The sequence below is a fragment of the Daphnia magna genome, linkage group LG3 (genome assembly GCF_020631705.1).
Source record: "Daphnia magna isolate NIES linkage group LG3, ASM2063170v1.1, whole genome shotgun sequence".
Taxonomy (NCBI): Eukaryota; Metazoa; Arthropoda; class Branchiopoda; order Diplostraca; family Daphniidae; genus Daphnia; species Daphnia magna.
The window spans coordinates 13238168-13265067 of record NC_059184.1 but is presented as its reverse complement, the minus strand read 5'-3'; the positions used below and the strand labels follow the sequence as shown (position 1 = coordinate 13265067).

Here is a 26900-nt window from a genome sequence, read left to right as displayed (position 1 = left end):
TTCAATTTGGTGTATAATGTGTAATTTTTATTGATTTCCAAGAGATGTCCGTTTTTGCAGATTTTGACAAAATTGGGAAGGCTATACCCTTCCCACTTTTTCATTTTTGGCTAAATTCTAAATCTAATTCAAAATAGATGATTTCCATTCCAAATTGAACGAGGATTACGAAAATCAGGTTTATTTTTGCCTATAACCTGTGGCTTTTAAAATTTAAGTAGAAAACGGAAGATAAACGTTGTGCGAATAACCTTTTTGTGCCGTAAATTTCAAAAATTACTCGGCTGACGAGAAAACTAATACTATTATCGAAATCAGCGTTCAATTTGGTGTATAATGTGTAATTTTTATTGATTTCCAAGAGATGTCCGTTTTTGCAGATTTTGACAAAATTGGGAAGGCTATACCCTTCCCACTTTTTCATTTTTGGCTAAATTCTAAATCTAATTCAAAATAGATGATTTCCATTCCAAATTGAACGAGGATTACGAAAATCAGGTTTATTTTTGCCTATAACCTGTGGCTTTTAAAATTTAAGTAGAAAACGGAAGATAAACGTTGTGCGAATAACCTTTTTGTGCCGTAAATTTCAAAAATTACTCGGCTGACGAGAAAACTAATACTATTATCGAAATCAGCGTTCAATTTGGTGTATAATGTGTAATTTTTATTGATTTCCAAGAGATGTCCGTTTTTGCAGATTTTGACAAAATTGGGAAGGCTATACCCTTCCCACTTTTTCATTTTTGGCTAAATTCTAAATCTAATTCAAAATAGATGATTTCCATTCCAAATTGAACGAGGATTACGAAAATCAGGTTTATTTTTGCCTATAACCTGTGGCTTTTAAAATTTAAGTAGAAAACGGAAGATAAACGTTGTGCGAATAACCTTTTTGTGCCGTAAATTTCAAAAATTACTCGGCTGACGAGAAAACTAATACTATTATCGAAATCAGCGTTCAATTTGGTGTATAATGTGTAATTTTTATTGATTTCCAAGAGATGTCCGTTTTTGCAGATTTTGACAAAATTGGGAAGGCTATACCCTTCCCACTTTTTCATTTTTGGCTAAATTCTAAATCTAATTCAAAATAGATGATTTCCATTCCAAATTGAACGAGGATTACGAAAATCAGGTTTATTTTTGCCTATAACCTGTGGCTTTTAAAATTTAAGTAGAAAACGGAAGATAAACGTTGTGCGAATAACCTTTTTGTGCCGTAAATTTCAAAAATTACTCGGCTGACGAGAAAACTAATACTATTATCGAAATCAGCGTTCAATTTGGTGTATAATGTGTAATTTTTATTGATTTCCAAGAGATGTCCGTTTTTGCAGATTTTGACAAAATTGGGAAGGCTATACCCTTCCCACTTTTTCATTATTTGCTAAATCTAATTAATCCAAATTCATCCAAATTGAACGAGGATTACGAAAATCAGGTTTATTTTTGCCTATAAATTCCCTTTGGCTTTTAAAATTTTAATTAATTTAAAAATTAAAACTAATACTATTATCGAAATCAGCGTTCAATTTGGTGTATAATGTGTAATTTTTATTGATTTCCAAGAGATGTCCGTTTTTGCAGATTTTGACAAAATTGGGAAGGCTATACCCTTCCCACTTTTTCATTTTTGGCTAAATTCTAAATCTAATTCAAAATAGATGATTTCCATTCCAAATTGAACGAGGATTACGAAAATCAGGTTTATTTTTGCCTATAACCTGTGGCTTTTAAAATTTAAGTAGAAAACGGAAGATAAACGTTGTGCGAATAACCTTTTTGTGCCGTAAATTTCAAAAATTACTCGGCTGACGAGAAAACTAATACTATTATCGAAATCAGCGTTCAATTTGGTGTATAATGTGTAATTTTTATTGATTTCCAAGAGATGTCCGTTTTTGCAGATTTTGACAAAATTGGGAAGGCTATACCCTTCCCACTTTTTCATTTTTGGCTAAATTCTAAATCTAATTCAAAATAGATGATTTTTCAAATTAAAGATTAAAAATCAGGTTTATTTCTGCCTATAACCTTTTGTCTTTTAAATTTAATAGATAAAATTACACGGGACGAAAAAACTAATACTATTATCGAAATCAGCGTTCAATTTTTATATTTTGACAAAATTGAAAACTAGATGATTTCCATCCAAATTGAACGAGGATTACAAAAAATAGGTTTTTTTTTGCCTATAACCTGTGGCTTTTAAAATTTAAGTAGAAAACGGAAGATAAACGTTGTGCGAATAACCTTTTTGTGCCGTAAATTTCAAAAATTACTCGGCTGACGAGAAAACTAATACTATTATCGAAATCAGCGTTCAATTTGGTGTATAATGTGTAATTTTTATTGATTTCCAAGAGATGTCCGTTTTTGCAGATTTTGACAAAATTGGGAAGGCTATACCCTTCCCACTTTTTCATTTTTGGCTAAATTCTAAATCTAATTCAAAATAGATGATTTCCATTCCAAATTGAACGAGGATTACGAAAATCAGGTTTATTTTTGCCTATAACCTGTGGCTTTTAAAATTTAAGTAGAAAACGGAAGATAAACGTTGTGCGAATAACCTTTTTGTGCCGTAAATTTCAAAAATTACTCGGCTGACGAGAAAACTAATACTATTATCGAAATCAGCGTTCAATTTGGTGTATAATGTGTAATTTTTATTGATTTCCAAGAGATGTCCGTTTTTGCAGATTTTGACAAAATTGGGAAGGCTATACCCTTCCCACTTTTTCATTTTTGGCTAAATTCTAAATCTAATTCAAAATAGATGATTTCCATTCCAAATTGAACGAGGATTACGAAAATCAGGTTTATTTTTGCCTATAACCTGTGGCTTTTAAAATTTAAGTAGAAAACGGAAGATAAACGTTGTGCGAATAACCTTTTTGTGCCGTAAATTTCAAAAATTACTCGGCTGACGAGAAAACTAATACTATTATCGAAATCAGCGTTCAATTTGGTGTATAATGTGTAATTTTTATTGATTTCCAAGAGATGTCCGTTTTTGCAGATTTTGACAAAATTGGGAAGGCTATACCCTTCCCACTTTTTCATTTTTGGCTAAATTCTAAATCTAATTCAAAATAGATGATTTCCATTCCAAATTGAACGAGGATTACGAAAATCAGGTTTATTTTTGCCTATAACCTGTGGCTTTTAAAATTTAAGTAGAAAACGGAAGATAAACGTTGTGCGAATAACCTTTTTGTGCCGTAAATTTCAAAAATTACTCGGCTGACGAGAAAACTAATACTATTATCGAAATCAGCGTTCAATTTGGTGTATAATGTGTAATTTTTATTGATTTCCAAGAGATGTCCGTTTTTGCAGATTTTGACAAAATTGGGAAGGCTATACCCTTCCCACTTTTTCATTTTTGGCTAAATTCTAAATCTAATTCAAAATAGATGATTTCCATTCCAAATTGAACGAGGATTACGAAAATCAGGTTTATTTTTGCCTATAACCTGTGGCTTTTAAAATTTAAGTAGAAAACGGAAGATAAACGTTGTGCGAATAACCTTTTTGTGCCGTAAATTTCAAAAATTACTCGGCTGACGAGAAAACTAATACTATTATCGAAATCAGCGTTCAATTTGGTGTATAATGTGTAATTTTTATTGATTTCCAAGAGATGTCCGTTTTTGCAGATTTTGACAAAATTGGGAAGGCTATACCCTTCCCACTTTTTCATTTTTGGCTAAATTCTAAATCTAATTCAAAATAGATGATTTCCATTCCAAATTGAACGAGGATTACGAAAATCAGGTTTATTTTTGCCTATAACCTGTGGCTTTTAAAATTTAAGTAGAAAACGGAAGATAAACGTTGTGCGAATAACCTTTTTGTGCCGTAAATTTCAAAAATTACTCGGCTGACGAGAAAACTAATACTATTATCGAAATCAGCGTTCAATTTGGTGTATAATGTGTAATTTTTATTGATTTCCAAGAGATGTCCGTTTTTGCAGATTTTGACAAAATTGGGAAGGCTATACCCTTCCCACTTTTTCATTTTTGGCTAAATTCTAAATCTAATTCAAAATAGATGATTTCCATTCCAAATTGAACGAGGATTACGAAAATCAGGTTTATTTTTGCCTATAACCTGTGGCTTTTAAAATTTAAGTAGAAAACGGAAGATAAACGTTGTGCGAATAACCTTTTTGTGCCGTAAATTTCAAAAATTACTCGGCTGACGAGAAAACTAATACTATTATCGAAATCAGCGTTCAATTTGGTGTATAATGTGTAATTTTTATTGATTTCCAAGAGATGTCCGTTTTTGCAGATTTTGACAAAATTGGGAAGGCTATACCCTTCCCACTTTTTCATTTTTGGCTAAATTCTAAATCTAATTCAAAATAGATGATTTCCATTCCAAATTGAACGAGGATTACGAAAATCAGGTTTATTTTTGCCTATAACCTGTGGCTTTTAAAATTTAAGTAGAAAACGGAAGATAAACGTTGTGCGAATAACCTTTTTGTGCCGTAAATTTCAAAAATTACTCGGCTGACGAGAAAACTAATACTATTATCGAAATCAGCGTTCAATTTGGTGTATAATGTGTAATTTTTATTGATTTCCAAGAGATGTCCGTTTTTGCAGATTTTGACAAAATTGGGAAGGCTATACCCTTCCCACTTTTTCATTTTTGGCTAAATTCTAAATCTAATTCAAAATAGATGATTTCCATTCCAAATTGAACGAGGATTACGAAAATCAGGTTTATTTTTGCCTATAACCTGTGGCTTTTAAAATTTAAGTAGAAAACGGAAGATAAACGTTGTGCGAATAACCTTTTTGTGCCGTAAATTTCAAAAATTACTCGGCTGACGAGAAAACTAATACTATTATCGAAATCAGCGTTCAATTTGGTGTATAATGTGTAATTTTTATTGATTTCCAAGAGATGTCCGTTTTTGCAGATTTTGACAAAATTGGGAAGGCTATACCCTTCCCACTTTTTCATTTTTGGCTAAATTCTAAATCTAATTCAAAATAGATGATTTCCATTCCAAATTGAACGAGGATTACGAAAATCAGGTTTATTTTTGCCTATAACCTGTGGCTTTTAAAATTTAAGTAGAAAACGGAAGATAAACGTTGTGCGAATAACCTTTTTGTGCCGTAAATTTCAAAAATTACTCGGCTGACGAGAAAACTAATACTATTATCGAAATCAGCGTTCAATTTGGTGTATAATGTGTAATTTTTATTGATTTCCAAGAGATGTCCGTTTTTGCAGATTTTGACAAAATTGGGAAGGCTATACCCTTCCCACTTTTTCATTTTTGGCTAAATTCTAAATCTAATTCAAAATAGATGATTTCCATTCCAAATTGAACGAGGATTACGAAAATCAGGTTTATTTTTGCCTATAACCTGTGGCTTTTAAAATTTAAGTAGAAAACGGAAGATAAACGTTGTGCGAATAACCTTTTTGTGCCGTAAATTTCAAAAATTACTCGGCTGACGAGAAAACTAATACTATTATCGAAATCAGCGTTCAATTTGGTGTATAATGTGTAATTTTTATTGATTTCCAAGAGATGTCCGTTTTTGCAGATTTTGACAAAATTGGGAAGGCTATACCCTTCCCACTTTTTCATTTTTGGCTAAATTCTAAATCTAATTCAAAATAGATGATTTCCATTCCAAATTGAACGAGGATTACGAAAATCAGGTTTATTTTTGCCTATAACCTGTGGCTTTTAAAATTTAAGTAGAAAACGGAAGATAAACGTTGTGCGAATAACCTTTTTGTGCCGTAAATTTCAAAAATTACTCGGCTGACGAGAAAACTAATACTATTATCGAAATCAGCGTTCAATTTGGTGTATAATGTGTAATTTTTATTGATTTCCAAGAGATGTCCGTTTTTGCAGATTTTGACAAAATTGGGAAGGCTATACCCTTCCCACTTTTTCATTTTTGGCTAAATTCTAAATCTAATTCAAAATAGATGATTTCAATTCCAAATTGAACGAGGATTACGAAAATCAGGTTTATTTTTGCCTATAACCTGTGGCTTTTAAAATTTAAGTAGAAAACGGAAGATAAACGTTGTGCGAATAACCTTTTTGTGCCGTAAATTTCAAAAATTACTCGGCTGACGAGAAAACTAATACTATTATCGAAATCAGCGTTCAATTTGGTGTATAATGTGTAATTTTTATTGATTTCCAAGAGATGTCCGTTTTTGCAGATTTTGACAAAATTGGGAAGGCTATACCCTTCCCACTTTTTCATTTTTGGCTAAATTCTAAATCTAATTCAAAACAGATGATTTCCATTCCAAATTCAACGAGGATTACGAAAATCAGGTTTATTTTTGCCTATAACCTGTGGCTTTTAAAATTTAAGTAGAAAACGGAAGATAAACGTTGTGCGAATAACCTTTTTGTGCCGTAAATTTCAAAAATTACTCGGCTGACGAGAAAACTAATACTATTATCGAAATCAGCGTTCAATTTGGTGTATAATGTGTAATTTTTATTGATTTCCAAGAGATGTCCGTTTTTGCAGATTTTGACAAAATTGGGAAGGCTACCCTTCCCACTTTTTCATTTTTGGCTAAATTCTAAATCTAATTCAAAATAGATGATTTCCATTCTAAATTGAACGAGGATTACGAAAATCAGGTTTATTTTTGCCTATAACCTGTGGCTTTTAAAATTTAAGTAGAAAACGGAAGATAAACGTTGTGCGAATAACCTTTTTGTGCCGTAAATTTCAAAAATTACTCGGCTGACGAGAAAACTAATACTATTATCGAAATCAGCGTTCAATTTGGTGTATAATGTGTAATTTTTATTGATTTCCAAGAGATGTCCGTTTTTGCAGATTTTGACAAAATTGGGAAGGCTATACCCTTCCCACTTTTTCATTTTTGGCTAAATTCTAAATCTAATTCAAAATAGATGATTTCCATTCCAAATTGAACGAGGATTACGAAAATCAGGTTTATTTTTGCCTATAACCTGTGGCTTTTAAAATTTAAGTAGAAAACGGAAGATAAACGTTGTGCGAATAACCTTTTTGTGCCGTAAATTTCAAAAATTACTCGGCTGACGAGAAAACTAATACTATTATCGAAATCAGCGTTCAATTTGGTGTATAATGTGTAAATTTTATTGATTTCCAAGAGATGTCCGTTTTTGCAGATTTTGACAAAATTGGGAAGGCCCTTCCCACTTTTTCATTTTTGGCTAAATTCTAAATCTAATTCAAAATAGATGATTTCCATTCCAAATTGAACGAGGATTACGAAAATCAGGTTTATTTTTGCCTATAACCTGTGGCTTTTAAAATTTAAGTAGAAAACGGAAGATAAACGTTGTGCGAATAACCTTTTTGTGCCGTAAATTTCAAAAATTACTCGGCTGACGAGAAAACTAATACTATTATCGAAATCAGCGTTCAATTTGGTATTTTCTTGACACTAGAAACGCAAAAAATACTAAACAGCATCCCTAGCCTTTTACTTGAATTAATTTTCATGGATAAACTATGGATGATTAATTATTTAAAATGACTGGAAAAGACGCAGAATGTCTTAAAGTGTAGTATTCTAGAACATTTCCTGTATTGGAAAAGTATTACTAGGGTAAATAAATCAAAAACCCCCTTTTTTCCTATCTCCCCCTGCAATCGAAACCCACCTGGATTTTTTTAATTTTTGCAACGCAGCATCAGAAACTGGTCTATAACCTTTGTTCCGTAAATTTCAGAAATTACTCGGTTAACGAGAAAACTAATACTATTATCGAAATCAGCGTTCAATTTGGTGTAAAATGTGAATTACAAGATGTCAATTTTTTGTACTAATTTGGATACTAAATAAAAAATTTAGGCCGACAAAATAATCCCGACTATTTTCTTTTGATTTATTTAATTTTAAACCCCACTATTGCTATAAAAATACATGAATGCCATTTAAAATTGAACGAAGATTACTATAATTTGGTTAATTTTTGTATAGGAGTTAATGTAGTCTATGTCTCTGGGACTCTGGATCTGCTGCCAGCCTGCCACCAGAGTAATAGAATACTGGTGTAGCCACGGCCATGTTAACTCCCTCTCTCGGATTTTTTCCCAAAAGTTGTTGCCAATTTCGTGTATCGATTGTGAGAAAATGAGGCAAGATATCGATTTAAGTGTCCCATAACCGTAACGCCACCTATGAATTGAGTTTTAAGGGTTGTTAAGAAATCTCTTCATGCTCTTACTTTTTTCACACTAATTAATTAAGCCACTTTTTGTTTACTTTCTGAAGTACAGACGACGAAAATGAGCGAAAACATAGCGAAAACGTAATACATCACAAGTTCACAACACAGCCGCTGTGGCGCTTTCGTTATGGGACTTTCAGGCCAAAAAGGCAATGGGAGGGCCCGCCATAAGTGTGGCTACACCAGTATTCTATTACTCTGCTGCCACGCACAAAATGTATTAGATAAATTCTATGCAGTAGGGAGGCAACGTTGAAAAAAAAATAAATTAACCAGCAGACGTCCATTATAACACATAACCAAATTCAAGGACGGAAATCAGAGAAAAATAGAGAACTCTGTAAGAAGAAGAAAAGAATGGCAAAAGTTCCTCTTCGAGATGTTACACCCCTGCTACAATCTATAAGGGCTTTTCTTCTTGGGGTATGATAATACATTTTGATGTATGTGATTAAATTTAAGGTTTTCTTAAATTCGAATTTAGCGAACTCATAAATCTCAATTACGTTCTGCCTATGAAATGGTATCACATGATCAACCTCCTCCAAATTTGCCTGATGGTCCTTATAATAAACTGAGTGGTAAGTTGTTCTTTACATAAATGTATAGAATTTAATCTAACAAGAAATCTTGTACAGGTAATTACTACTGTACACATGATGCTCGTCGTGAAGTGCATCCACCTACAGTTGTTGCTGTGAATTCTAAGACTTCTTTGAAGCTTCTCATAAACAAAGCTGATTCTAAGTATGAAATTATTTTTCAGTTCTAGTACACAGCACTTACACTTATTTGATTTCAGGGAATCTTCTGTTACAGTAAAGAAACCAGTTGCACCTGGCAAAGTTTTCCACTGGGATTAAGAAAGAGTCCTTGTTGTGGGAAACAATTACTTGCTGTAGATAACATGTGGAGAGAATAATAATGGTTTTAGAATCCAAATGGCTTTTCTTTGTACTACAATCACTAATCCAGTTGTATATTTCTGAACACTTCACCATAATGTTGTCTTTTAATCAACACAATCCTAAATACTCCACAAAAGCTGGTAACAAGTTAGTGAAAGCTTTGCATGTTAAATAAGACTAGTTTTGCTACACTGAAGCTCTGTCTTTGAGATAAAGATCCCAAACTAACTATAAGAAATATTTGATTAAATTTTGCATAAGTTGTACAAGGCACTCTTCTGACATTAACAGTCAACCCAATAGCCCACTCCATATATGAAAAGCACATAAATTCACAAAATCTTCGATGAATCCCTGCATGATCATCGGCCTAGAATGAAATCCGTTGTCCATTGAAAAAACTGTCGACACCTCCATTTCAGTACTGGGAATTTCTTGACAAAGACTACTTAGCTCCTGTAAATGAAAAATAAATAAAAAATAGATAAAATAAAATAAAATAAAATAAAATAAAATAAAAAAATTAAAAAAAAAACAAACTATAAAACAATAAAAAATTCATTTGCACTTCTAGTTTCGAAATTCTACAGAAATGGAAGAAAATGTATACCGCTTTATCGGCATGTACATCACAGGAGAGCATCATAGCCGTTCCTGGAAGTCGTTGATTAAGAACGATGACGTACTGGATCTTTCCGTCAGCAGAGGAATAATGGCGGTGGTTTTCTGGGTAACGTGAAAGAAGAAGTTTGGCAAGTCCTTGGTACCAACTTACCGGTTGTGCAAGCAAAGGGACAAGTTGCGGCTCCCCGGAGCTTATCGGTTCTGTATGCGACAGGGTAAGCAATTCGCGAAACTCAAGGTAAGTCAGGTTTGTTGACGAGGAGGCAGGACTTTGCTGAAGTCGCTGCCACAGCGTATCTCTCCGGCAGTGTACTTTGGCCTGGTTAACGATGGCACGTATAAGATCTTCCGCCTTCTTAGCTTGCTCGCTCATCATTGATTGCATGTCCTGTTCATGTTTCGTATAGTAACCTGCATATATTGATTAAGACATTAAGATTCTGTAAATGATGTGTACTATCAATGAATCCGGAATACCTAAGTAGTTGATTACTTCCTGCCGGATGAACGCAGCTGCCGCTGCTGCAACGACCGCTGGTCCTGCCGGCGACGTTCGATTTTCTTCTGGCAGAGCAGCATTGACCATAATACTTCCTTTGCGTTGAATAAAGCTCACTTCAGGGTTGCTAACTGATAACAATTCAGGAGTTGGTGTGTTTCTCTCTTTGTCAGCCAATTGCAAGTCTGCATCGCTTTTGGAAATCTTGCCTTGACCATTTCCAGGGGCTGGCATTTGCTGGACATCTTGAGTAGAAGAAGCAGTGGCATCAGAATCTTCCGCCACACGGTCGACTGTTTCCAAGGGAGGTGCTGATGCTGCCTTTACCTGCAAGTTATGAACAATAAGAATGTTTTGGTTTGTCAGTCATACGTTTTACTTTCTTTTTTTTTTTTTTACCGGAGTCGCTGTGGATACGGTCCGAAATTTGCCCGGTTTTTTCTCCACAAGAAGCCTCGGGTAATATTCTCGTTTTGAGGTCATAATAACATAGAATTTAATGAAAATGGTCATCGGATCTTCGACGACCGACTCGTGGGAAACCAACAGAGTCACGTCATAATCATCCGCGTGTCTGAGATCACCATATTCTCTATCAATTCATCCACTTTGCTATTAGAATCGTTACGGAAGTTATTCAATTAACCTTGTATTACTTACCTCTGAATAGTTTTGAATGACCACTGTTTGGCTAAAACAAACTCCGTTGTGACTTTGTCGTTATCAGAGTTCGATGATGAAGCCATTCGCAAAACTTGGAATCCGTAACGGCGTTCACGAGTCAACAGGTAATTGAATAGCTGTTCGCCAGTTGTCGCAGGATCCTTGAGTGTAAGACTGTTGCTAACGACTTGGTTTCGGGCAAAATTGGGAGCCTAATGAACATAATAAAAAGGATAAAATTATTTTTAAAATGATGTTTGTCAAAAGCCAGGAGTTGTCACGACTAACTTTGTTGTAGTATTTGGTGAAATCGTCCAAGAAACTGACTAAATGAAAGCCAGGTTTCAGCAAATACTGTCGGCCCGAGACGAAAGAGTTGAGACTCCGCAGATGAAAGTCGTAGGTGAACGAGTGCAGGTGAAGTAAAACCTAAAAGAAAAGCAGTGAATCCATGTAAGACAGACTGAAAATGGGATCAGATAAGTTGAAACAGCATTACTTTTATATGGTCGCATTCATTGAGGAAGCGATCTGTGTAATGCGCTTGAGCTGACGCAATGTGCCCCACGTTAGGGAAAGCTCCGCCCATTCCAACATGCAGTAATCGAGACATCTCTAGGGCGTAGACTTTGGTGTAGAAGAACGGTTCTTGAATCGCCACTTCGCACACTAGAATTCCACCTAACAAACGAAATGCGAATTCAGTAAAGAACGGTTGTAATCTAGCGATTAAATCAGCTCGTACCTTGATGGGATTTATGAAAGTAAAGCGTGTTGGCGTCGGACGATGACGTGGACGACGGTGAGGATGGACTTGGACCACCGTTAACTCGAGTTGGGTGAGAAACATGACGAACCCTACCGGCTTCTTCTCCGACAATCCTTTGACTTTTTAACGCACTTTTAGGGCCCCGTTTGGTTGCTAAAGGTTTTATTTCCATCTGTAGGAAGCCTAGGGTATGTAGGTATTGCACATATTCCTATAATTGTTTAAAGATAACGAGAAAAGTTATTGAGAAATTCAGAAAAGAAAATGAAATTCTTTTCACTTGTAAATATGCAGAACACAGCGACTGATGCCAATGATCATCGGTAGGTCTTCTAGGTTGCCGAGGAGGTGAGTTACTAGGACTATTCCGGCCACTGTTGACGGAATTTCCAGATTCATGCCTTGGCCTGAATCTTTTCAAATTAATAAATGGACGTTAATTTTGTTTAAATTTATCTAATGCATTTCTTTGCCATACTCTGACGTTAGCGAAGCCGTGGCCATATTGGGGTCTCTTGTTCTCGCCACCTGAATCCGCCATTTGGGAAGGAAAAGAAGTGGAGTGAAGCAGTAATGAATGATTCGCGCCACTTGTTTGAACAGCTGGATGATATCCTCGGTAACCAAGATATTGTTTCCCGATGATCGCGCTGGGCACAGCACCAGCAGGCGTTGCATTTCTTCACGCCTTTCAGAGTATCTCTTCTCAATCCACTGCTGACCATGTCTGGTGACAAGATCTCCTTGATTTCCATAAGGCGTATTGCTCAACAGCCTTTAATAAAAATCCCCCCACCCCAAAAAAAAAAGATAAAATCGTACAATAGCATTTAAACATAATATTTCATACCTGTTGGGTTTGCTGTCCCTATAGGTTTCTAAATATGCAAAATGAGGCAAACTACTCTGGCTAGGTTTCCGAGTAGTGCTAACATTATAGTCCCGTGAAGCAGGTGGAACATGCAACTTGACTAAGGCTTCCATCTCCGACAAGACTAAGAACGGGTTATGACGTATAGTCTGATGTGCGTGTGTCCTGCCGGAGCATTGCTGATTATGGAAGAGACCCAGTTTTTGAGCTACGATACTCGAAAGCAAAGCCCATCGAGCGTTATGCCATTGGACGAGATTGTGACACTGCTTTGTCAAGGATTCATAATTATCCTTGTTGAAGTTGTACAACCACATAGTCCACTCCTGGTCACGACTGACCGTGGCCCAGAGGAGTCGTTGGCGTGGAATCAACAGCGACACTACCGAGCTGTGATCTCCGCTTGTGTTGGCCTTGTCCACATCGCTACCGAAATTGCCACTTTGGGATTGGACGAGTCTCACTGCTTCCGGACAAGGATTAACAGGAGAGTCATGGACATAAGAGACAAAGCGCTGATGAGCTCGTTGAACTTTAAGAGCCACTTGTCCGTTGTTTTCCTGTTGCGTGCTATCCGACAAGTTAATCTCGCCGCTCAACGACTCCTTCCATTGCGCCATGTTGCGTCCAATCAGAATGTGCGTCTTGTCCAGCACTGACCGATCCACACTGCCCTGTTTCGGACATCTTGAGGCAGGTAGATAAGGTATGTACGGAGCACCGGGTTCAGATGAAGAAAATATTTTCATTGACAACTCCGGAGTCACTGAAGAGGAACATATGTGAATGACGGCCTTTAAAAGTGTGGGCACAGTCAAAGGAGCTAGGAGGCTGGCCTTCTGAAATTTGATAGACGCCACGTTCTTCTGCAATCCTAGATTGAACCATTTCTCTAGTAGTTTGGAATAGACGGGGTGGAGGACGCCACGTTCACCCAACTCCAATTTGTCCAGTTCCGGCAACGTGCCGGTCGTTAACGAAGATGTGACGGATGAGGTCGACACGCTTCGCTCGCAGAATCTCTCCACCGGTGATATCGGCCCCGAGCTCCTCAACTATTTCATAAGACATTCTTCAATTGAATATAACCACAACCGACAAAATAAATAGTACATTAAGAAGCAATAAAAACGATTTCCCAATTAAGCGTGAATCAATACCACTCAAGCGTGCTTTTTTTTTACGGAAGACAGGTGTTGGTGATGAGACCACCTTATGAATAGCCATCCAAGCCAATCAATGAAAAAGAAGACACCCTTATCGTTGAGAGCTTTACCGTTGAAGTGCTGGATGAGACCGAGCCTAACAGAAGGAGGGTAGCTCTCAAACGGACCTGTTTGGCTAAACTGATTGGCGTTGAAGTGGACCAATGGCCATCCTGGACATTTCGCTTTAATACACCCGATTTTTTGGTTGGCTTTACAGCGGATAACAGCTCTCAAGCACATCTTACCTGAATGCTAGTGACTGGCGATAGAGGTCGTTCTCTGCTGATGCTGGACGTACCAGAAGTATGACGCACTTTCCACTTGGGATCTGTTTAAATGGATAGAGTTTGACAAGTTGCAATTATCTTTCATTACTTTGGTAGAATAATGAACAGTACCAATGGCTGAACTCGTAGCTAGCGGATTAGTCGTGCCGGATGCGACACCCGAACGATTTGGTGGAAGTCCGCTAAAGGACACCGAACGCGAACGAGGATCAACAGGAATATCTTCTTCGTGGACTGCATAAAGAATGCCAGAATAATTAATTAATCGCCAAAAGAAAAACGAATGTTACGGCGAACTAAATTAGTTGTTAGTGTATAAGGTAAAGGGGGCTAGCTACCGATGGGCTGGATCAACTGCCACTTACGACGAACGGGGGTAGTTGGCTCGGAACATGGAAGGCCATCTCCTAAATTTTGGGGAACTAGTACACCATTTTGATCGGTCACTGCGCACAGGGGGAATGGCAACAATCGATATTCCAAAACGACATCCCAAAGGGCATGCTGGATGGCCAATTCTAATTTTTCTCTCAACGTATCCTCGTTGACATGACCACGCTCCCATATACGGAATTCCATCGCAGCCATGGGTCCAGGTCCTTTCCTGTCTGTCGCCTTGACACAAAGATCAGCTCGAATGAATTCTTCAAATTCGCTTAACGAAGACGGTCCTATCCCGCCGTCCATTTTGACAGCGGTGGCCGGTCGAGGCCACTCGAGTTGGCTGACAGGATTGCCTACCCCATCCACTAAGGCAAACGCGATGCAGGCGATACCGCGGTTACCCGACGCCTGCGGTCGGTTATACAAGTAGACATCCGAGGTAGGAGCAGGAAAAAATGGGGAATAATCCTGGAAGTGATGACCCACGAAGTTATCCATGTATTTTGGTGTGTAGACGACCGAGTCCAGTAAGTTCTGGCGCAGATAGTATGCCAGAGCGGGCAAGTAGGGTAATGCGCACGCCTGGACAGTCGACTGGAGGATGATGTGGGGTGGCTCGTTCGGTTTCTGGATGAAGTGGACGTCATCCGACGTCAACTTACAAGCTGGATTGCGACTGAGTAGAGAGTGAAGGACTTCTAATACGGCGTCGTCCAACTTGTTCTGTAGAACACGCACTAGATCGATTTTAATGGCCGGTCCGGCTTCAGTGATACCGTGTACTTTCAGCTGGATGCAATCCTCTTTACGCAATAAGTGCTGCTGCGATTGGTAATGCAGGCTACGGTTCAACGACACACTGCCCAGGCTCATCTGGTCTCCTCCTACACTATCCCTTTCGCTAAACGAACCACTGCGACGTTGCGAGTCAATGCTATCCTCGTCTAAACCTCCTGGAAAACAAGAAATTGATTCAATCAGTCAAGGAAAATAAAGAAATTGCAGCAATGTACCTCGATCACTGACGTTCCAATTGGATGAGCGTCTAGAACAACTATAGGAGGCACCGTCTGCTTCATCGGCATTATAACGTGAAATGGAGACGGAATCTGAAGGGTTTCGGTGACTGACACACGATGACTCGTTCAAACGGAGGTAAAAAACGTTGCCCGAATTTTCTTGGTAGACGAACATGTTGTTACGATTGTTGACGCTGAATGCGTTGAGAACGATGCGCAGTTGCTGGACACCTTTCGAGGATCCCAGTTTACCCGGACCCGTTTTCAGGCGCGGATGAAGCGGAAAGTGCGTCTCCCATACTTGTCGGCACTGGAAAGAGCCCGGTTGTAACTTGAGCGTTGCTTCCAGGTAGCCTGGTTGCTCCTGGGAGCCATACGTATGCAAATGATCCGAATTGATTCGATGGCAAGTTGGTTTGATATGGGCCAAATCATCTTGATGCCAAATGTCATCATTGGTTTCAGGCTCCAGCAAACCGTTGCAGGATCGAGTGTCGTGCAGATCTTTTAGCAACATTTGCTGGTTTATTAACTTCCCTAACGCCGTAATGCTGTTGATCAAGTCTTCGTGGATTTGTTTCCACTGTTGTATTTCCTCTGGGCGGGCCAGCTCGAAGCGACAATGAAAGTATGTCACAACTGCTTCTTCGTTGACTTTCAACACAAGCCAAAATGGAGGCATCTTTGATTAAATCAGTCAATTAGAGCGCAACCTCCTCGTGCAATAAAATTTAAGTTCGAAAGTTCTTTACTTTTGGTTTTTCCATATCCAGTTCTTTGAGCCATTCAAATTCGTCTTCTGAATTAGAACTGCCACCTTCGTAACCATCTTCAGTATTACGGATGCTGTCCACTACACTAGAAGAGTCGCTATGCCTCGTCCCTATGAAGAACAACAATATCATCAGATTTCACTAAGGCAGTTTGAACGCTTACCTGGAATGGACGTGGTTCCAGATTCAAATCGTCTTTTAGATGTTTTCTTGAATAGTGAATCTGACTGGACATCATCTGGTCTTACATCAGAAGCCTCGGGTTCTCCCACGGCATCTCCTTCACCGTTCGAGACTAGCGTAATGGTAGAGTCCATCATAACGGCTGCGTCTTTGGTTGCCTCACTCTCCGACTCCCCTACCGTATTCTCCATTTGATAATCAATTCTATCAGCTTCGCCTTCACCCGGTTGTTCTTCGACTCCCAGTCCAGCAGTCGCACAAGAGTCAGTAGATGTTTGCGCCACGAGCGAACGACTTGCAGAAGCCTCGCTCGTCAGATCCGCGTCGGTTTTTCTGTATCTCGATGACCCTAATGGCGGGTCAAGCGACCCCTGGAATTTCGCCTGACATGTATTCTCTGTCAGGTAATAAAAAGATCCTTCCTCTCGCAACAAATGACCTGATGAGCAAAGAGAACAAAATCAGTACATTTACTTTGCTCGAATAGTTCCATTTTTTTTACCTTGAATAGGTAATTTAGTGAATTCAACTAGAAACCGGCGGGAACTCTCTTGCGGGTTCAGTACGAAATGCAACGGAACATTTTTCCGGCGACAAGAAGGGCGATGAGGTGACGATTGAACATGCTGAACCACCTGAAAGATGAGCGTTATAAAAGCTTAGTTATCTTCCCTAGTCCAAAAATTGTATTAAACAAACCGCGGCCAGCGTTGCCTCCGTGATGGGAAACGAGTCCAGCATAAAGGCGACAATTTCGTCCCTGAGCATCCATTCAATATCGGCTAGCGCGGCTTTAATGCGTCTTCTCTGGCCTTCTGGAATGTGTAACAATTGACGTGAGATGCTTTCCGTCCGGTCGTCTTCATCCATCGGCAGGCCGTCTTCATCTTCACTCAATTCCGACTGTGACGTCAGTGTCGGGCACGGATTATTAGCGTCCAAGATGCCCGATGAACTACTACAAAATGAGGTGGTGCGCTGATTGTGTGGTCCTGGAACCAAGTCTTCCAGATCGGAGCGGAAAGTCAAACACAAGAAATCCAGCGTGATTTTCAAACCTTTCAAATCCAACACGGCTGACGAACCTTTGACAAATAAAAGTATTCAAGATTAATGTTCGAGAAATAAGTGAATAACATACCAGAAATGCTTGTCATTAGGTCGCCCAAGCAGGTCGGTAAAGCATTTAACGATTGACTGGTCACGTTTTTCTTGGAACGGACAGTGGCCGTTAAGTGGAGAAAGAGAGGGACAGATGTCGCCTCTGTCTCATCATCACCATCTTCTTCCCATTCGACATCATCTATAGGCTCTGATGCAGAATCTGAACGACCCCCAGTCACCGAACAAGTTTGGCTGACGGAATTGTCCGTGTCGGATGATCGCCTGAATTCAACCAACTCAGTGTCGTCGTGACCGATGCTCAGATCATGAATGGCCAAACCGCCATCAGGAGCCGGTGACAAGGGATGGTCTGGAGGACAGTAGAAATAATAATCGAACAAGGATGGTACCGGCTTGAAAGAGAGGCAGAGTATTTCCTGGAACCGCGTGCGGATGAGCTTATGCAAGTGTTTGAGGTTGGCGCACGGTTGATGGAGACGCAGTAAACTCAGTGGGAAATCCCATTTGGCATCATCCTCCACCAACGGCTCACCGGAAGACGACGATTGCTTACGCTGCCGAAGGATTTCAAGGCCGGCTTTCATTTTAAAATCCTTGAGATGGCCGCAAATGTTTTGCAGGAAAGCTGTTATGTCGATTTCCAGCAGCGTCTCTTTGCACAGATTCATAGCAGCGTCGACGTCGCGGCTATGAATTTGACGACCTAACTGCAGAGACGTGAAGAGTGCTTGACCCAAACACTTGCAGTAAAGAGCCTCTACCACGGCACAATACTGGGAAAGGATGTTGATGGATCCAGCCGAGACTGGATCCTCTGGAATAGACTGCGATTCCGCTTGTCTGTCTTCTTCGTTTGCTTCTTCTTCCCCAGTGCTGGCCGAAATGTCTTCATCATTAGGGAAGGTGTGATCCCGATAAATGGTCACCTTCGGATTGGCACCCCTGGACAACAACTGACTCACCAAGTTAGTCAGAGGGCAATCGAATACATAAACAGGCAAACTGAGCGACGCGTGGACGGGAGCCGATCGGACCGGGGATGAGAAAGATGGTAAGGACGTTACGGGCCGAAAGTAAGAAGCTCCACTGCCAAATAGAGAACTGGATGTTTTGCTATTATGGCGTCGATCAGCCGACCCAACGGAACAACTAGCGTGGACGTGGTGATGTTGGAACTGTTGCGGATGTGACTGTTGTTGCTGACCGTGTGGCAAAGGAGCAGTATCTAACGAACCGGCCCGTATTCGAGCAGCCTGTACAGATGAATGACTAGCTAATCGTGGCCGCTGCTGTCCGGCAAAGGAATTCGTTCGAGTCGGTCCTAATGAACACGGCTGAGAGGTTGACTGTGATTGGGAACAGCTAGTCATCTGATCATCATCGGTCGTCATATGTTTTGCAACCTCTTCATTGGTCGATTTGCTCTCAACAGAACCATCGTTGTTCGAGTATGGTTCGGCGTGCGGGATAAAATCAGGTTTCACTTTGGTAAGATGAGCAGAACGTGGCATTTGCAAATGTTCTTCATTGAGCATCAGCAGCTTCAAGTCCTGCCAATCATTGATAACAAAGGGGGGTCGTGACAGTTAACTATGCAAATAAAAATCAGTTTTGCAAACCTGGAAAGACGCTGGAAGGAGGACCAGCAAAATGTGGGATGAGCTCACGCTTTTCACGAAACAACGCCACATAGGCGTAAGAGGTTCGTTTTTATTGGCGGCAGATTCGGCCCGATCGTCATGGCTATTGATGCCACTGCGATAACTGATGTTTAATGGTGTGAGAAGAGACGGCCTGGATGGTTCAATAAATGTATTGTACTTTAGCTCAGCCAATGAAAAAAATAACTAGGGAATTATGTACCTGCTTGGCGGATTACTGATATTGATATCTCTGGGACTACGCGGAGTACTATTGGCTTCCCTAGCAGTAGCGAAGGATTCCACTTCCGTATCGGCATCCACTGTCAACGCCAAAATTACGGTTGAATTCAACATGACAATAGGCTTGTAAAATAATTGTCTACCACTGTTATTGGGAAAGTCCTCATCTTTGTGAGGGCAGTCTGCAGCCGCTTGGAGGTTCAAGTTTTCCAGCAACTGACGGCAATCACCTTCTTGTAGTATCACCTCTCGTAGTCCCAGCTGGGAGAGTTGTCGCGTTAGAAGATCGAACAACAGTTCATTGACTGTATCCGCTGGGTTAGGAATGTAACGAATAGGCGCCTTGAATTCTGTGGAATTGAAGAAAGGCAAGTTTTAAAGGTTGACTTTAAAAAATGTAATCGATAGGTTTTACCTTGGACAAATGTCGAGAACAGCAACTTCGCTCGACTACATTTGGGCAATAGCCTAGGCAACTGGAAACAGAAAGGAACACAACTGACTGTGTCGTCTTTGAGAGCTTCTTCCGTTCGCCGATCCCATCCGGATGGCGGAGTAAAATTATAGGAGGAACCATTTCCGGTCAGCGGTGACAGCACATCACGCCGACCAGGTATTCCAGGGGATGATGGGACAGACTTTTCCTGTTCACAAGTAACTCCTACCCTGTCCGCCTGGCGGCACATCAAATTGAGATGCTCAAAAGTCACCAGTGAGGAAATGCAATCCAAGTCCATCGGATGAAACTGGAAATAAATGCAGAATATTCATAAATTTGTCTGCTTATCAGTTCATTATAAACAGACGAAAATTACTGCCATGGATTATCGATTGTTCACGAGTCAGGTCCCAACACCTGATTCCGAACGCTATCTTTTTTGCGTTACCGACAAGCACGCGTCTTTTGAGTTAATCATGCAACCTTTGTTGACTTGTGATAAACGATTGTTGGTCACCTGATTTTTCATTCTCGAATAAATATGAACTTAGTTTCGATACGCCTTTAGAATGTCAGTACCCAACGGTTACTTCCGAGCTTTTTGTTTTTAAAAAGGACTGTAATTTCCGTATGATTTTTAGAAAAAAAAAAACGATTATATTTAGCTATAACAGAAAAGTGATGATAGACTCGGTTTAATGGTGGCGATTTTTCTTTTCTAAAACGCCATTTGAGAGTGTTTCACTCTACGTAATGGATAAAAAAAGAACAAACTCAACGACCCCTTTTGGTGGTTTATTTTTTTTTAGACCTTATGACATCTGAAATGTATTCTTTCTTAACAGTCGATGAAAATTGTATGTTTGAATGGCAACAATATCTTATCAAGCGGAATCAAAGATGTCGGCGGATCAAAGAAGAGAGCAAGTTGAGGGGAAGAAGTTGGAGTAGTTGAATCTCACTTATATCTTATGTATCAAAGTGGAGATCCACTGCTCCACTTATTCCCCAACCAACCAGAAATAAAAGTTTTCAAGAATAAACTGGAAAAAGTAAATGAAAGAGAAAAAAAAACAAAAACAAAAGACAGAAAAAATGAACTGGAATGGCGGCGAGTGTAGCGACCGTGAGCTGGAAGAGATAGATCTGGCAAAATAACGATTATGAAGGTTGGCTCGACGTTCGAAACTTCGCCGTTCAATACAACAGCAAATCCCGAAACGCCGGCTCACCTTTTTTGAAACCAGGAACAAAAATGCCGAGATCCCCACTTCCAACTCGACGGGCCAGGCTACCAAAATGTTTGGAATCAGGAGAAGAAAAAAAGCTGGAACTCTTTCCTTTCCAAGGAGACGAGTAGAAGAAAGGCCTGGGTTTATGTCTGACGACACAACTCACAGCTGGTGTACAGTCGGACTGGAACAAGTCTACCGCTGTACTTTTCCAGCTCGTTTTTATACCTCAGTTACGAGTGTAGCAGAGGTGGCGAGGGGTAAGATAAGGCCAGACCTTCCTTCTCTTTGTCCCGTGTTATCTCTAACTAATCAACAGATTCGACGTGGACTAAACACTAGGCCCTACTGCAGCAAGGGCTTTGAAAAATGTGTAAACATTATGAAACTCTTCTTTTTAACTTTAGATCCGCTCGGCATTTTGCACCTGACAACCAATTAATGTTTTTCTATGGAACCACCAAACCGAGTCCTGTGCACCGATCTCTTTCATAGCTTTTTTTTTTTTTGAGTAATTAAAGTATAAAAGTACAAACAAAACATTTACGAATTTCACCTTTTACAGGTGTGTGCATTGGGTAACCTGTGGGTTGCCCAATTGCGGTAATCTTATCAGTAACGGAAAATAAGAAAATTTCAAAAATAAAAGAAAAGTTGGGGACAATTCCAAGTGATTTTTGCCTTTTCAACTTTGGAAAAGAAAGATGGGAGGGGGCTTTATAATCTTCAGACGGCCATGCAAACAACCCGTGTTTGTTCAATGCGATCACCATTGAAAACAAAAAACGGAAAGAACCCGAATACCCGACCGAAAACGAAACAATATCCGAGGGCTGACTGATTGAAACGCAAAAATGTTATGATTGCTAAACTTAATTAGTGCACGTCCTTGTTTAACGGCTATTGAATATTAATGTCTGCCAAATATCGCATTTAAGACGAATAAGAATCCCACGATTTTGGAAATGTACAGTATATACAGGACGCGATAAGATGATGCACGAAGGAAAAATAGAACGCCAAGTCTATTTGCTTAGAGATAAAAACTTCGATGAAAGTTATTTACTCAACGTTCATGGCGCTGTATTCGTTACGGTTATGAGCTCGAAACGAGCATCATATAGCCCTAAACTGACGCCCAGGATAATTTCACTCTCGAACGGAAACGAGCAAATGGTTTTCATTTAGTGGAGAAAAGAGAAATCCACCTGACCCGTGGCAAGCATTGAGCAAGAGATTGTCATATGCCACGTTTTCTTATCGGTTAAGAAGGGCTTTGGCCGTGTGGACATTCCGGTACTCGACCGTTACACTGTCCGCTCACTGATAGTGGGACGTGCTACACATCGACTTTGCTCATTTACGAGATACTGAAAGTATACACAGCCAACTGTTTTTTCAGACTTGTTTGATCTGGACTGAATGGACCCTTAAGGCCCTAAACTTGCCCCTATCATTCCTCGAAGGAGAAACTCAACGATGAAAATAACGGATTTCTACATTGTAATGAATATATGAGAGGGATTAAAGATCAGGTGACTTACCGATTCGGCCAGGGCATGGTAATCTAGTCCTTGGAAGAAACCCCGCTCGTCCGGAGAGTCTCCTACGATTCCAGCTTGGGGTTCAACCCAGCATTCGGTGACGATTTCCAACTGGGCATCAGACGAATCCAAGATATCTGATTCTTCTGTAGCCTCGTCTTCCGAGTCCTTTAGACCGAAAGATCCGGTCCTATGCGGAGGGAAAAGAACATACTGTACAACACAGCTACAGTTTTGTGCCTGATCCTGGGATTCATCATCGGTTGAACCCGGCAATAATTGGCCATGCTGTCGCTACATCGAAAAATAAAATTTAAAAGACGAATTGAAACGATCACAATTTTACGAGTCTATTTACCTCCATGTCCACCTCTAAAAGGAATGTGAATATACCCGACGACGAATGAGCAAAACTGAAACCTTCTTGCAACCTCATTTTGGTGATGATGGATAGGATACGGGCAACTGAATTCAAGCTCAGAGCCAAACCAGGAGAGCCCTGGATACACCAGATCCATCTTCTATGATGCAGGTAATGACTGAGAGTCGACCACTGAGTTCCTGTTGAGGGCGAGAATCATAAAAACAATACAAAGTGATATTGTGTATACGGCAGAAAATTAGACTGACCAGGACTAGCAGACGGACGCTTCATTTGAATATTGTTATTCTGCCCTACGAAAGGGTCGTGTGGAACTACTTGGAAGAAATCAACCGGCATCTTCTCATACCTGTTCGGAAAAATCAAAAAATTATTAAAAACCTGCGTTAGGGCTGATGACTTGAGATCCATACCTCAAAAGAATTTTTTCGGCTGGCTTTTGCAGCACTTTGCAACAGGGAATGGCGGCTATTGTCTTCGAGAAATCCTGAGGAAGTGAACGCTGAGGGAAATTCAAACTCTGGACAGCATTTTTCAAATCCGCCACAACCTGCAAGGATCTCAAATTATGTCTAACGTGATAGAAAGCAAAACTAACCAAAATACCTTCTGACGGATGGATCCAGCCGTGCCTCCTAAAAAGGCAATGCGAAGTATAACACATGGTGGCTTATGAGTTAATCGTACGAGGTAGAACGACACAGGTTTTTCAGAATCAGTGCACACCAGGCCTATATAAGAATGATTTTCTAACAAGACAAAAGACGTGAAATCACGTAATGCTGCATTCAAAGCTGTTGCAGCCTTTGTAAAACATGAAGAGTGTTAGTTCCAGATAACTGAAAGAAAAATCTAAGGCTGGAATACATACTTGTCGGCATTGAATTGAATGATAACGGCCACTTGTTGATGGCAAGTGCAGGTGTTTGGGTAAAGGACGATCATGCTGGAGCAGAATGCCGATGCGGTGGCAATGTAACCACCGCTGCCAATAGCCAATGTCTAGAACACAAATTGGTTTCCAAAAGGCATCAAAGTGTGGGTAGGATAAATCACTCGACGCGTTGACTAGAGAACTCTCATTTGGCGGCAAGTAAAAGAGAGGTACTCCACTCTTGATGGCTTCTGGTACCGTGTAAAAAGCCGGATTGGATGAAAATGAATGCAAATGAACTAGCAGTTGATCTGTCTCCGATAGATTTTTAACCAAAGCCCAATAAGATTGCACGACCAACTGTAGAGGACACATTCATAGTTCTAAATAATTACAACGAGTTAGGACTTGTGAACCAAAGTTACCACCTGACGGTATCTGGAACAAAGAGACTGTATCTTCTTGCAGGTCACATCGTGAAGAAAGTCGTATGGGCCTTGCACGCTTATTCCACACCTGACAGTTCCTTGAGTGATAGGCCACTGTCCTCGAATCGAATATTCAACTTGGATGGAAGGCCGCCAAGGAAGAGCCAAATGAACTTCAACAACATCATCATCCAAATGAACCTTTCATTTTGTGGTTAACAACAAACACACAATGAGCAATTCAAACGCGAAATCGAGGGGAAAAGAGCCATGATACCTCCTTAATGGTGAATCCTTCACGCAGCCGACAAGACAAAACACTGTGCAACGAACAGTTGACTGGATAATCGCTTACTTTCTTCTTAACTCGATGGATTGCGCTGGATTCGAAACAGCGGTTCGAAAGATTCCAGATCTTTGTATCCTTGGCCTAAGTAAGTGCAACGTAAAATGTCAATGGATTACCGGATTCCGATCATTTTCTACGCCACTTACAGTCTGAGTGGGCCTCAGCAGGTACTTTTCAAAACCCCAAGTTAGAAAATATTGGTGGTAAACGTTCATCTGGTAATCATAGCCGCCGTCTACATGGGGAGCGCCACTGAGGCACGTGCCGAAGGTGGTGGAAGCCACAAACTCCATCAAATCGTTGTTTGGCAGAAAGCCTTCGGATGAAGCTGGATGGCAAGTTCTTGATCCAACCTATACTTGGAAATAGTGGTGACTTATCTAAGAGTTTGTTATATTTTCGGGTAAAAAGTATGCTGTTTACCTGGACAAATGAGCAAGCGATAGTATTGTGACGAAGCTGCGAAAGTAAAGCTTCAGACCATCCTGCATCAGTTGTTCCAAATACTCCATCCGTAAAAATGATAATACCTAACGAAGCACAGTAAGTAAATTTATAGCTTTTCCATTTTCTTGATATTGCGAATCATTATGAAATGTAAACATTACCAGCGCTGCTTTTCTCTGGTAGAAGTTCTAAGGCGAGCATTCCGTAGCGCAGAATGCTGATAAACGAAACTTCTGGAGTTGCTATACTAATGGTTGAACATGAGCTATTTGTTGTTCTGTCAGACACGCTCTCAAATAAGCCTCCCACTATCCTCTCTGCATCCGCTAATTGTGCATCTCTCTGTTCTTCGACAAAGTTTGTCCAGCATGATAACCGAACTTCACTAAAATGAAATATAGTGTAAGTAAATAAAATTTTTATTAGCGCATATGATTTCGACAGCATTACATTGAGCTGAGTTTGAATTGAACCAGATCCACAAAGGCATTGACATTATCTTGCTGTAATAACCACCCAGCAACCAGTACCTGATAAATTAATTGAAAACCAAGAAAATTGGTGAATGATTTTGCACTAAAGGAAACTCAATTTACCTGCTGTCCTTTTGATACTAAAAATGGTGTGTGAGCAATGACAGTAACATAAATTTTGGGGCAAAACAGAAGCTGACTTCCAGGTACAATGAATGGCCTGGCTAACCCTTGAACACAATTTCTGTTCCAGGAGAACAATCAATGAAGTTCAACAGGAAAGGATTAATTGAAATTGAAATTACTTAAACGAAGTAAGGATTTCATCAAGCAATGTAACACCCTCGACACAGTCCACTGTTGCAGCTGAAGGGCTCAAATCCAAACAAAGTACAAGACGATATGTATGGGAAAGAAATGTCACTACAGTTGACAGACTAATGACATACCTACAAAAAAAGTTTAATGTAAAGATAAAGAAGACATATACATTTAAGATATCTACAACATACTGATACAGATGGCTAGTATCCCAATCCCATTCAATGGGTGTTTCTTGTGGGATAGCAGAGACTATTTCTATTTCCCCTTTAAAGTTTTCCACCTTGTCTGCCTTAGGTATTTGAATTGTATGATTTAGGTGGTTAAAATACCATTCTGCACGAGCATTTCTTGAAATCCTGTAATCTTTCTTCATTAACAAAAACAGGTGTTCTGCCTCAAGTTCCATGGTTTCTTCATTTTCAGAACCCATTCTGCAACTGAAAACAACAAACAATCTGTTACCACACGATCACGTTTTACGTAACACGTGATCAAATACCAAAATCCGAATCTTTCGGAAAAGAAGTGTACAAATATAACAAAATTATTCCATTATAAATTCTTGAATAAGGTTGTTCAAGAGTTCAGATGTAACGCACCACACACCAGATCTTTCTTTCATCTACATAATTTCATTATCCTCCATTGGAAAGACGTCCATTTACTCCCATAAATCCAGTATTATTGCATTTAACACACTCCGCATGTGAGACTTCTGTTGTGATTTTGTCAATAAACAAAAGTGCCTTTTTATCCGCCCCTTTTCTACGCCAACGCCGCAAGCGGTGAAATATTAAATTAATTTTATCGGTCAAAATGAAAAAAAAAATTATCCATTAAATTTGAATTAATTAAAATATATTTCTAAATCAGTAAATCTTTTATAATTCTAGTAATAAGGTTATTCAATCAAGACAATTAATTTGGGTTACAGTCGGGGACTGGGGGGTATTTGACTAAC

General features: G+C 39.6%; 2 protein-coding genes across 5 annotated transcripts; one reads left to right on the top strand and one right to left on the bottom strand.

Annotated features, from left to right (window-relative positions):
* The first annotated feature begins 8455 nt into the window (after nt 1–8455).
* LOC116918208 (NADH dehydrogenase [ubiquinone] 1 alpha subcomplex subunit 7) lies at nt 8456–9193 on the top strand. Its single transcript, XM_032923853.2, has 4 exons — nt 8456–8674; nt 8736–8832; nt 8890–8998; nt 9054–9193. The coding sequence occupies exons 1-4, from the start codon at nt 8609–8611 to the stop codon at nt 9112–9114; spliced, it is 333 nt and encodes a 110-aa protein (XP_032779744.2). The 5' UTR covers nt 8456–8608; the 3' UTR covers nt 9115–9193.
* A 21-nt stretch (nt 9194–9214) lies between these two features.
* Nucleotides 9215–26680, bottom strand: LOC116918204 (KICSTOR complex protein SZT2). 4 transcript variants are annotated; one of them, XM_045170591.1, is made up of 41 exons: nt 26439–26680; nt 26128–26376; nt 25921–26064; nt 25739–25859; nt 25593–25672; nt 25304–25527; nt 25119–25225; nt 24842–25048; nt 24624–24776; nt 24347–24547; nt 23916–24278; nt 23651–23848; nt 23458–23594; nt 23293–23393; nt 23021–23223; nt 22663–22956; nt 19863–20193; nt 19591–19797; nt 19428–19527; nt 19184–19358; nt 17581–19114; nt 17139–17524; nt 16942–17074; nt 16420–16878; nt 16236–16366; nt 15478–16165; nt 14419–15417; nt 14192–14314; nt 14039–14121; nt 13862–13975; nt 12565–13640; nt 12193–12489; nt 11995–12127; nt 11691–11925; nt 11445–11626; nt 11234–11374; nt 10943–11157; nt 10682–10874; nt 10261–10609; nt 9770–10194; nt 9215–9615 (listed from the first exon to the last, which is right to left on the bottom strand). In XM_045170591.1, exons 2-41 carry the CDS (start codon nt 26367–26369, stop codon nt 9451–9453), a joined length of 11649 nt encoding a protein of 3882 aa, XP_045026526.1. In that variant the 5' UTR covers nt 26370–26376; nt 26439–26680; the 3' UTR covers nt 9215–9450. The 4 variants fall into 4 exon arrangements, with proteins under 4 accessions (XP_045026526.1, XP_045026527.1, XP_045026528.1 ...); XM_045170592.1 differs by having other exon boundaries at nt 13862–13963; XM_045170593.1 differs by having other exon boundaries at nt 14446–15417.
* Between the last annotated feature and the right edge of the window lie 220 nt (nt 26681–26900).